At 55.3% G+C, this 12,812-nt stretch overlaps 1 protein-coding gene across 1 annotated transcript in view; it reads left to right on the forward strand.

Annotated features, from left to right (window-relative positions):
- The window catches only part of LOC132815908 (plectin-like), a 74,088-nt gene that overhangs the window by 33,732 nt on the left and 27,544 nt on the right, over positions 1–12,812 (forward strand). The window contains exons 13-14 of the mRNA XM_060825285.1: positions 204–302; positions 3,649–7,029. Of these exons, the coding sequence (XP_060681268.1) occupies positions 204–302; positions 3,649–7,029 (3,480 nt within the window). The remainder of the gene's footprint in view (positions 1–203; positions 303–3,648; positions 7,030–12,812) is intronic.

Genomic DNA, 12,812 nt, shown 5'->3' on the forward strand with positions numbered 1-12,812 from the left:
CTCTGGGACTGGCACTGTCTGGGCAGTGATGGTGCTGGGCGCGGTTCTGTGAGGGAGCTCTGGGACTGGCACTGTCTGGGCAGTGATGGTGCTGGGCGCGGTTCTGTGAGGGAGCTCTGGGACTGGCACTGCCCGGGCAGTGATGGTGCTGGGCGCGGTTCTGTGAGGGAGCTCTGGGACTGATGCTCTCCTGTTGTTTTCAGTACGTTGACCTGAGGACCCGCTACATTGAGCTGATGACCTTGTCCAGCCAGTACATCAAATTCATCACCATCAACCTGCAGCAACTGGAAACTGAGGAGGTGAGGCTTGGGCGGTGGGGAATGGGGGCCCTGGGGGTGGTACCCATGGGAGGGTGGGGGTAGGATGGGGCCCTGGGGATGGTACCCATGGGAGGGTGTGGGTAGGATGGGGCCCTGGGGATGGTACCCATGGGAGGGTGTGGGTAGGATGGGGCCCTGGGGATGGTACCCATGGGAGGGTGGGGGTAGGATGGGGCCCTGGGGGTGGTACCCATGGGAGGGTGGGGGTAGGATGGGGCCCTGGGGGTGGTACCCATGGGAGGGTGGGGGTAGGATGGGGCCCTGGGGGTGGTACCCATGGGAGGGTGGATCTGTATCTGGACATAGGTTTGGTTAAGGGGGCTAGAAAGTATGGGGTGAAGGGTCAGGGTGTATGGGGTGAAGGGTCGGGGTGTATGGGGTGAAGGGTCGGGGTGTGGGATAACATTGCGGGGGGTGGAGTGAACATTCGATGTGAATGGGGTGAAGGGTTGGGATGTATGGAGTGAAGGGTCGGGATGTATGGAGTGAAGGGTCAGGGTGTATGGGGTGAAGGGTCGGGATGTATGGAGTGAAGGGTCGGGGTGTATGGGTGAAGGGTCGGGGTGTATGGGGTGAAGGGTCGGGGTGTATGGGGTGAAGGGTCAGGGTGTATGGGGTGAAGGGTCGGGGTGTATGGGTGAAGGGTCGGGGTGTATGGGGTGAAGGGTCGGGGTGTATGGGGTGAAGGGTCGGGGTGTATGGGGTGAAGGGTCGGGGTGTATGGGGTGAAGGGTCAGGGTGTATGGGGTGAAGGGTCGGGGTGTATGGGGTGAAGGGTCGGGGTGAGAGGTTGTTTGACTTTGTTACAAAGCAAAGTGTGTGGGCAAAGGAGTGAAGGGTAAACCCCATCAGAGCAGCTCTGTCCTACTCCAACCCCATTCATCATCCCCGAAATAACTGCGACATTGTTGGAGCTAAGAGTGAGCACACAAATTCCAAACTGTAGAGAAACCATTTTAACACAAGTGTCCAGCTGAACAGCAGTGTAAGACCTGGACTGGGATTCCCTCAATCTGTTACAAAGATGGGAATCATCGATGATTTAATTTTTAGAGACACGAGAGAGACAGAGAGACGAGAGAGAGAGAGAATGAGAGGAAGGGAGAAACCTTTCTTTATTCTCTCACCCGCTGTGGGCTTCACTGGTTGGACCAACATGTGTTGGCTGTCCCGAACTGTCCTTGGTCTGGGTGGCTCACTTGGCCATTTCAGAGGGTGGCTGAGAGTCACCCACGTTGCTGTGGGTCTGGAGTCACGTGTAGGCCAGACCGGGTAAGGATGGCAGTTTCCTTCCCTAAAGGACATTAGTGACCCTGATGGGGTTTTTCCTAACAATTGACAATGGATACATGAGCAACGTCAGAACCACCTCCATATTTCACAAGTTCTGAATTGAATGTCAATCCCACCAGTTACTGTGGTGTGGATTTGAACTGAAGGGCCCCAGATCATGAGCAGGGGGTCCCTGCTGAGTTAAGCTTCTGAGTTTTCAAGGTATTGAGCAGCATTGTTTTAAAGTTTTTGAATTTTTTTTGGCTGTTAATGAGGTTACTTACTTGCTAAGCGTTTTATCTTCTTGTTTATCTTTCAAAACCTTCTCCCTGCATTCGGGTGTGACCTTCTGTTCTGCTTATTTGTCTATTTGTTGGGCAGTGATGAAGGTAACTGAAGATCTGGATTCTCACTGCTGGCTGAAAGGTGTTCTCTCCAATACTGCATGTTCCTGCTCAGTCTACACTGAGCTTCAGGTGTTGTGACAGTGCTCAGTCAGTCTGTCCACCCATCTCGCTCTCTCCCTCTCTCTCCCCCTCTCTCTCTCTCTCTCTCTCACACACATTCTCTCTATTTCTCACTCTGTGTCATCAGATATATCATCAGCTCCATTGGTTGTTTCCTGGTTTCTCACTTGGTTCTGCCCTGGTGTTGGGTGCTTGGTGTCTGATGGCTGGTTGATCACATCTCCTGTACTTTAAACCTGTCGAGCTGAGTGGGGACTGTGACCTTCTGCTGTTTGGTGCTTTGTGATGTGGAGTGGTTCAGACTCTGCCCCTCACTGCTGTGCTCACTAAAGCTGGAAGGTGAACCTGACTTCCTCGTTAATTCGAGCTGGTTTCAGGGCTTCTGTCAACATGAGCTGTCCCTTGGCAAAGACCCTGAGCTGGGAGCCAGCTGTTGTGTGCAGGAGATGGTCAGGGATTTGGTGGTGAATGGGACAGGGTGTAAGTGCCGAGGCGCTGTGGTTGCACCTTGTTCACTGATGGTTTAACGTACAGAGATGTTGCAATAGTTGCCACCGAGATGTTGTCTCATTGTTTCTGGGCAGTGGGACTGGGCAGTGCATGATTGTCTCAAGTGATTCCATATTCCATCCATTCACCTTGTTCCATCTCCAGACACAATTCCAACATGGACTCTGTCCCCATAAGGCTATCAAAACCCTCATTCAATGGGACCCAGTGCCCTCTCCCTCACCCAATGAGAGCCCAGTGACCTCTCCCTCACCCAATGGGAGCCCAGTGACCTCTCCCTCACCCAATGGGAGCCCAGTGCCCTCTCCCTCACCCAATGGGAGCCCAGTGACATCTCCCTCACCCAATGGGAGCCCAGTGACCTCTCCCTCACCCAATGGGAGCCCAGTGATCTCTCCCTCATTCAATGGGAGCTATGTTCTCTCCCCCAACCAATGGGGGCCCAGTGCTGTCTCTCTCACTCAATGGGAGCCCTATGCCCTCTCCCTCAGTCAGTGGGAGCCCTGTTGTCTCCCATAACCAATAGGAGCCCAATGCTCTCCTCCCTAACCAATGGGAGCCTGGTGTCCACTCTCTCAACCAATGGAAACCCAGGTAAAAGTGATGACTGCAGATGCTGGAAACCAGAGTCTAAATTAGAGTGGTGCTGGGAAAGCACAGCAGGTCAGGCAGCATCCGAGGAGCAGGAAAATCGACGCTTTGGGCAAAAGCCCTTTATCAGGAATGGGAGCCCAGTGTTCACCCCGTTAACCAGTGGGTGCCCAGTGTGCACTCTGTCAACCAAGCCTCTTCCTTAACTAGTGGGAGTCCTGGGCTCCTCCCCAACCAATGGGAGCCCGCGATCAAATTCCTCACCCAATGGGAGCCTAGGATTGACTGGGGCCAATTTGGTCACTGAGGTCCAGTTGCTGATTGGAGAGGTCTGTGTGCCCAGTCCCTGGTGATTGGCTGCTGTTCCCTGTAGTTCTGGTTGGTTTGTGCTCGGTTCTTCCCTCAGGCCTGAGTAGTTGTCTGATTTGTTGTTGGCCATCGTTGTTGGTGCTGACATTGCTTCTGTCCATCATTCTCACACTTAGAAAGCTGCAGAGGAGCTGAAAGCTGAGGAGCGCAAACGTTTGGAAGAAGTGGAGGCCCAGTTAGAGAAACAGAAGCAGCTAGCAGCTGCTCACGCAAAGGCCAAAGCCGACGCTGAGAAAGAAGCAAAGGAGCTACAGCACAGGATAGAGGAAGAGGTGAGCAAGAGGGAGGCAGTAGCACTGAATGCAGAAAACCAGAAGCAGTATGTTCAACAAGAGTTAAACCAACTGAAAAGCTCCTCGGAAATTGAAATCAAGAAGAAGACAAAGATGGTGGAGGATGTTCTCCTCAGCCGTACCAAGATTGAGGAGGAGATTCGAATTATCCAGTTCCAGTTAGAGACTTCCCAGAAACAGAGAGAGTCCGCTGAGTCAGAACTCCAACAACTGAAAGCACAAGCTGAGGAAGCAGAGAGACAGAGGAAGACAGCACAGGACGAGGCTGAGAGACTTCGCAAACAGGTGAACGAGGAGTCCCAGAAGAAGAAACAAGCGGAGGAGGAACTGAAGCTGAAGATTCAGGCGGAGAAAGATGCTGCTCGTGAGAAGCAAAAGGCTTTGGACGATCTGCAGCATTTCAGGAACCAGGCTGCAGATGTGGAGAGGAGGATGAAGCAAGCTGAACTGGAGAAGGAGAAACAGCTTCTACTTGCTCAGGAAGTCGCTCAGAAAAGTGCCGCCGCTGAACTCCACAGCAAACGCCTCTCCTTTGAGCAGAAAACAACTGAACTGGAGTTATCCCTGAGACAGGAGCATCAGACTGTGACCCAGTTACAGGAGGAGGCTACGCGGTTAAAACGGCAACAGGAGGATGCAGAGAATGCCAAGCAGGAAGCAGAGAAGGAGCTGGAGAAATGGCGTCAGAAAGCAAACGAGGCCCTTCGCTTAAGGCTGCAGGCAGAAGAGGTGGCACACAAAAAGTCCCTGGCTCAAGAGGAAGCTGAAAGGCAGAAGGAAGAAGCCGAGCGTGAGGCCAGGAAGAGAGTGAAGACGGAGGAATCTGCGCTGAGGCAGAAGGAGATGGCTGAGCAGGAGCTGGAGAAGCAGAGGAAGCTGGCCGATGAAACGGCACAGCAGAAACTCTGTGCAGAGCAGGAGCTAATCCGTCTGCGAGCACAAACTGAGAATGGGGAGCAGCAGAGACTCCTCCTCGAGGAAGAACTGTACCGGCTGAAGAACGAGGTGAGTGAGGCTCTGCGCCAGAGGAAGCTATTGGAGGAGGAGCTGGCCAAGGTGAAAGCAGAGATGGAGATGCTGCTGCAACTGAAACTGAAAACTGAGGAAGAAACCAGGTCGACGACCGAAAAGACCAAGCAGATGCTGGAGACCGAGGCACAGAAGATGAAAGAGCTGGCGGATGAGGCAGCAAAGCTGCGAGCTGCAACTGAGGAAGCCAAGCGCCTGAGACAGATCGCTGAAGATGAAGCCTGTCACCAGAGGAGTGAGGCTGAGAGGATCCTGAAGGAGAAACTTGCTGCGATTAATGATGCTACTCGCTTGAAGACAGAGGCAGAAATGGCACTGAAGGAAAAGGAAGCTGAAAATGCGCGTCTGAGGCGATTGGCCGAGGATGAGGCCTATCAACGGAAGCTTCTGGAAGAACAGGCCATGCAGCACAAGCAAGATATCGAGGAAAGGATTACTCAGCTGAGGAAGAGCTCTGACCTTGAGTTGGACAGGCAGAAAGGTATTGTGGAGGAGACTTTGAAACAGAGGAGGATCATTGAGGAAGAGATTCAGATCCTCAAACTGAACTTTGAGAAGGCCTCGGAAGGCAAGTCTGATCTGGAAATTGAGCTGAGCAAGTTGAAGAACATTGCAGAGGAAACTCAGCGCAGCAAGAGAGAGGCTGAGGAGGAGGCAGGCAAACAGCGAGCACGGGCCTTGGAGGAAGCAAAGAAGAGGCAAGAGGCCGAACACAAAGTGAAAGAAATCCTCGCCGCTGAGGAAGAGGCTGCTCGGCAACGCAAGGCTGCACTAGACGAGGTTGAGCGGCTGAAGAAAAAATCAGAAGAGGCCTGGAAACAAAAGGAACTGTCAGAGAGAGAGGCAGAGAGGCAGATCAACCTGGCACAGGAGGCTGCTCAAAGGCGGATTGATGCTGAGGAGAGAGCTCACTTAGCCACAGTGCAGCAGAAGGAACAGGAACTGCTACAAAGCAAGCAACAGGAGAAGACGATTGTGGACAGCCTGAAGGAACAGGCCGAGAATGCCAAGCACCTGGCAGAGGAGGCTGAACAGGCACGTCTGAAAGCTGAACAAGAGGCAACGTTCTGCCGACAACAGGCAGAAGAAGCTGAGAGACTGAAGGAACAGGCAGAGAAAGACGCTCAGGGAAAAGCCAGGGCTCAACAAGACGCTGAAAAGCGGAGGAAAGAGGCCGAGCTTGAAGCTGCCAAGAGAGCGAAAGCTGAGGAGGCAGCTCTGAAACAGAAACAACTGGCTGACGCAGACATGGAGAAGCACAAGAAGTTTGCTGAGCAAACGCTGAGACAGAAATCGAGTGTGGAGCAAGAACTGACTAAAGTGAAGCTGCAGCTGGAAGATACAGACCACCAGAAATCCATCCTGGATGAAGAGTTACAACGTTTGAAATCGGAGGTGACAGAGGCCATCAAACAGAAGACACAAGCTGAGGATGAACTCTACAAAGTCAAAATCCACATGGAAGAGCTGATTAAACTGAAGACGAGGATTGAAGAAGAAAACAAGATGTTGGTTTTGAAAGATAAGGACAACATGCAGAAGCACCTGGCTCAGGAAGCCGAGAAGATGAAGAAGCTGGCTGAGGACGCAGCCCGGCTCAGTGTAGAGGCACAAGAATCAGCCCGTCAGAGAAAACTCGCAGAGGAAGACCTGGCCCAGCAGAGAGCACTGGCTGAGAAGATGTTAAAGGAAAAGATGCAGGCAATTCAGGAAGCAAACCAGCTGAAAGCAGAGGCAGAAATGTTACAGAAACAGAGAGACCAAGCCGAGGAACAGGCAAAGAAACTGTCAGCAGACAAACTGCAGATGCAGCAACGGTTGGAGGCCGAGGCTGAAGAATTCCAGAAACTTCTGTTGAGTGAACGTCAGCGTCAGGTTGAGATCAGTGAGGAAGCTCAGCACCTGAAAACGTTAGTCTCAGAACTGACGGAGGCTCAGGCCAGAGCCGAGCAGGAGGCGAAGAAATTCAAAACCGAAGCGAAGGAGATCAGCGTGAAGCTTCACGATATAGAACAGGCAACGCGAGAGAAAGCCAGCACCGTGCAGAAACTGGAACTGCAGTGGGTCCAGAGTAAGAGAGAAGCCAGTGAGCTACAGGATGCCATTGCAGCCTTAGAGAGCGAGAAAGAGAAACTCAAACAAGAGGCAGATCTACTCCAACAGAAAGCAAAGGAGGTAATGTTACTGACCGTCACCCTGGGACTGACCATCACCCTGGGACTGACCGTGACCCCGGGACTGACCGTCACCCCGGGACTGACCGTGACCCCGGGACTGACCGTGACCCTGGGACTGACCGTCACCCCAGGACTGACCGTGACCCAGGGACTGACCGTCACCCCGGGACTGACCGTGACCCCAGGACTGACCGTGACCCTGGGACTGACCGTGACCCTGGGACTGACTGTGACCCTGGGACTGACTGTCACCCCGGGATTGACCAAGACCCTGGGATTGACCGAGACCCTGGGACTGACTGTGACCCTGGGACTGACTGTGACCCTGGGACTGACCGTCACCTCAGGACTGACCGTGAACCCAGGACTGACCGAGACCCTGGGACTGACCATCACCCTGGGACTGACCGTCACCTCGGGACTGACTGTCACCCCGGGACTGACCGAGACCCTGGGACTGACCGTCACCTCGGGACTGACCCTGACCCTGGGACTGACCCTGACCCCGGGACTGACCATGACCCCAGGACTGACCGTGACCCCGGGACTGACCGTCACCCCGGGACTGACCGTGACCCCGGGATTGACCGAGACCCCGGGACTGACCGTGACCCCGGGACTGACCGTGACCCTGGGACTGACTGTGACCCTGGGACTGACTGTCACCCTGGGACTGACTGTCACCCCGGGATTGACCAAGACCCTGGGATTGACCGAGACCCTGGGACTGACTGTGACCCTGGGACTGACCGTCACCTCAGGACTGACCGTGAACCCAGGACTGACCGAGACCCTGGGACTGACCATCACCCTGGGACTGACCGTCACCTCGGGACTGACTGTCACCCCGGGACTGACCGAGACCCTGGGACTGACCGTCACCTCGGGACTGACCCTGACCCTGGGACTGACCCTGACCCCGGGACTGACCATGACCCCAGGACTGACCGAGATCCTGGGACTGACTGTGACCTGGGACTGACCGTGACCCCGGGACTGACCGTGACCCCTGGGACTGACCGTGACCCCTGGGACTGACCGAGATCCTGGGACTGACTGTCACCCCGGGATTGACCGAGACCCTGGGACTGACTGTGACCTGGGACTGACCGTCACCCTGGGACTGACTGTCACCCTGGGATTGACCGAGACCCCGGGACTGACCGTGACCCCTGGGATTGACCGTGACCCTGAAACTGACCAACACCCTGGGACTGACCGTGACCCCGGGACTGAGCCTGGCCCCGGGACTGACTGTGATCCTGAAACTGTCCGTGACCCCGGGACTAACCGAGATCCCGGGATTGACTGTGACCCTGAGACTGACTGTGACCCTGAGACTGACCATGACCCTGGGACTGACCGTGACCCCTGGGACTGACCATGACCCTGAGGCTGACCAACACCCTGGGACTGACCGTGACCCCTGGGACTGACCATGACCCTGAGGCTGACCAACACCCTGGGACTGACGGTGACCCTGGGACTGACGGTGACCCTGGGACTGACCGAGACCCTGAGGCTGACCAACACCCTGGGACTGGCCGAGACCCTGGGACTGACGATGACCCTGGGACTGTCACCCTGGACCACACTGACCATCGCCCCCAGACTGACCATCAAACCCAGACCAAACTGACCATCATCCCTCAACTGTACTGACCATCACCCCAAGACTGACCACCTCCTCCCAGACCACACTGGCCATTGCCCCCAGACAATACTGACCGTTACCCCAAACCACACTGACCATTGTTTGCTGACTACAGTAACCATCACCCCCCCAGGCCATACTGTCATTGACCAGCACCTCAGACCACACTCACCATCACCTCCCAGACCACACTCACCATCACGTCCCAGACCACACTGACCATCACCTCTAGACAGTACTGACCATCACCTCCCAGACCACACTGACCATCACTCCCAGACCAACACTGACCATCACATCCCAGACCACACTGACCATCACATCCCAGACCACACTGACCATCACCTCTAGACAGTACTGACCATCACCTCCCAGACCACACTGTCCATCACTCCTGGACCAACACTGACCATCACATCCCAGACCACACTGACCATCACCTCTAGACAGTACTGACCATCACCTCCCAGACCACACTGTCCATCACTCCCGGACCAACACTGACCATTGCCCCAGACCAACACTGACTGTTACTGACCAGCCACTCCCAGACCACACTGACCATCACCCTGAGACCAAACAGACCATCACTGACCAGTCCCTCCCATATCACAGTGACCAGCTCCTCCCAGACTACACTGACCAACCCCTCCCAGACCACTCTAACCATCACTGACCAGCCCCTCCCAGATCATTCTAACCATCACTGACCAACCCCTCCCAGACCACACTGACCAGCCCTCCCAGACCACACTGGCCAGCTCCTCTCAGTCCACTCTAACCATCACTGACCAGTCCCTTGCAGACCACACTGACCATCACTGACCAGCCCCTCCCAGACCACACTGACCAGCCCCTCCCAGACCACACTGACCAGCACCTCACAAGCCACACTGACCATCACCACATACCACTCTAACCATCACTGACCAACCCCTCCCAGACCACACTGACCATCACTGACCAGCCCCTCCCAGATCATTCTAACCATCACTGACCAACCCCTCACAGACCACACTGACCAGCATCTCACTGACCACACTGACCATCACCCCATACCACACTGACCACCACTGACCAGCCCCTCCCAGACCACACTGACCAGCCCTCCCAGACCACACTGATCATCACTGACCAGCCCCTCCCAGAACACTCTAACCATCACTGATGAACCCCTCCCAGACCACACTGACCATCACTGACCAGTCCCTCCCAGACCACTCTAGGCATCATTGGCCAGCCTCTCCGAGACCACACTGACCATCACTGACCAGCCCCTCCGAGACCACACCAACCATCACTGACCAACCCCTCCCAGAGCACACTGACCAGCCCCTCCCAGAGCACACTGACCATCGCCCCCAGACCACACTGCCTATCCCTGACCAACCCCTCCCAGACCACACTGTCACCGTCCATCACCCCCAGACCATACTGACCATCACACCCAGACCACACTGACTGTCACTAACCATCACTCCCAGGCCACACTGTCACTGTCATCACCCCCAGACCACACTGACTATCACGCCCAGACCACACTGACCATCACTCCAGACAACACTGACCACCACCTCCAGACCACATTGATCAGCACCAAATGGCACCTCCCAGACCACACTGACCATCACTACAGACCACACTGACCATCACCTTCCAGACCACACTGACCATCACCCCCAGACCACTCTGACTGTCACTAACCATCACCACCCAGGCCACACTGTCACTGACCAGCACCTCCCAGACCACACTGACCATCACTCCAGACCACACTGACCAGCACCTCCCAGACCACACTATCACTCCAGATCACACTGACCAACATCTCCCAGACCATACTGACCATCACTTCAGACCACACTGACCGCCACCTCCAGACCACAATGACCATAACTACAGAACACACTGACCATCACCACCAGGCCACACTGACCACCACCTCCAGACCACACTGACCAGCACCTCCAAGACCACACTGACTATCACTACAGAGCACACTGACCATCAGCCCCAGACCACACTGACCAGCACCTCCCAATCCACACTGACCATCACTACAGACCACACTGACCATTCAGCCCAGACCACTCTGACTGTCACTAACCATCTCCACCCAGGCCATACTGTCTCTGACCGGCACCTCCCAGAGCACACTGACCATCACTCCAGACCACACTGACCATCACGCCCAGACCACTCTGTCACTAACCGTCATCACTCAGGCCACGCTGTCACTGACCAGCACCTACCAGACCGCACTGACCATCACTCCAGACCACACTGACCAGCACCACCAGACCACTCTGTCACTAACCATCATCACCCAGGCCACGCTGTCATGGAGCAGCACCTACCAGACCGCACTGACCATCACACCCAGACCACACTGACCACCATCTCCAGGCCACATTGATCAGCACCAAACAGCAACTCCCAGACCACACTGACCATCACTACAGACCACGCTGACCATCACCTCCCAGACCACACTAACCATCACCACCCAGGCCACACTGTCACTGACCAACACCTCCCATACCACACTGACCATCACTCCAGACTACACTGACCATCACCCCTAGACCACATTGACCAGCATCTCTCAGATCACACTGACCAGCACCTCCCAGACCACACTGACCATCACTCCAGACCACACTGACCACCATCTCCAGACCACACTGACCAGCACCTCCCAGACCACACTGACCATCACCCCCAGGCCACACTGACCATCACTGCCAGACCACACTGACCAACACCTCCAGATCACATTGAGCAGCACCTCCAAGACCACACTGGCCATCACTACAGACCACACTGACCAGCACCTCCAGTCCACACTGACCACCTCCAGACCACACTGACCAGCACCTCCAGACCACACTGACCACCACCTCCAAGACCACACTGACCATCACTACAGACCACACTGACCATCACCCCCAGACCACACTGATCAGCACCTCACAATCCACACTGACCATCACTACAGACCACACTGACCATCACCCCCAGACCACACTGACCAACACCTCCAGACCACACTGACCATCACTCCAGACCACTCTGACTGTCACTAACCATCACCACCCAGGTCACACTGTCACTGACCAGCACCTCCCAGACCACACTGACCATTACTACAGACCACATTGACCATCACCACCAGGTCACACTGACCAGCACCTCCCAGACCACACTGACCATCACTCCAGACCACACTGACCAGCACCTCGCAGACCACACTGACCAGCACCTCCCAGACCACACTGACCATCACTCCAGACCACACTGACCAACACCTCCCAGACCATACTGACCATCACACCAGACCACACTGACTGCCACCTCCAGACCACAATGACCATAACTACAGACCACACTGACCATCACCCCCAGGCCACCCTGACCACTACCTCCAGACCAGACTGACCAGCACCAAATGGCATCTCCCAGACCACACTGACCATCACCCCTAGACCACACTGACCAGCACCTCCCAGATCACACTGACCATCACTATAAACCACACTGACCATCACCCCAGACCACACTGACCACCATCTCCAGACCACATTGATCAGCACCAAACAGCAACTCCCAGACCACACTGACCATCACTACAGACCACACTGACCATCACCTCCAGAACACACTGACTTTCACTAACCAGCACCGCCCAGGCCACATTGTCACTACCAAAACCTCCCAGACCACACTGACCATCACTCCAGACCACATTGACCATCACCCCCAGGCCACACTGACCAACACCCCCAGACTACACTGACCATCAGCCCCAGACCACACTGACCATCACCACCAGACCACTCTGTCACTAACCATCATCATCCAGGCCACGTTGTCACTGAGCAGCACCTACCAGACCGCACTGACCATCACCCCCAGACCACACTGACCAGTACCAAACGGCACCTCCCAGACCACATCATTCATCACCTCCAGATCACACTAACCAGCACCAAATGGCACCTCCCAGACCACACTGACCATCACCCTGGACCTCACTGACCATCACTCACAGACCACACTGGCCATCACCCCCAGACCACACTGACCAGCACCAAACGGCACCTCCCAGTCCACACTAACCATCACCT

This window comes from Hemiscyllium ocellatum, chromosome 5 (assembly GCF_020745735.1).
Source record: "Hemiscyllium ocellatum isolate sHemOce1 chromosome 5, sHemOce1.pat.X.cur, whole genome shotgun sequence".
Classification (NCBI taxonomy): Eukaryota; Metazoa; Chordata; class Chondrichthyes; order Orectolobiformes; family Hemiscylliidae; genus Hemiscyllium; species Hemiscyllium ocellatum.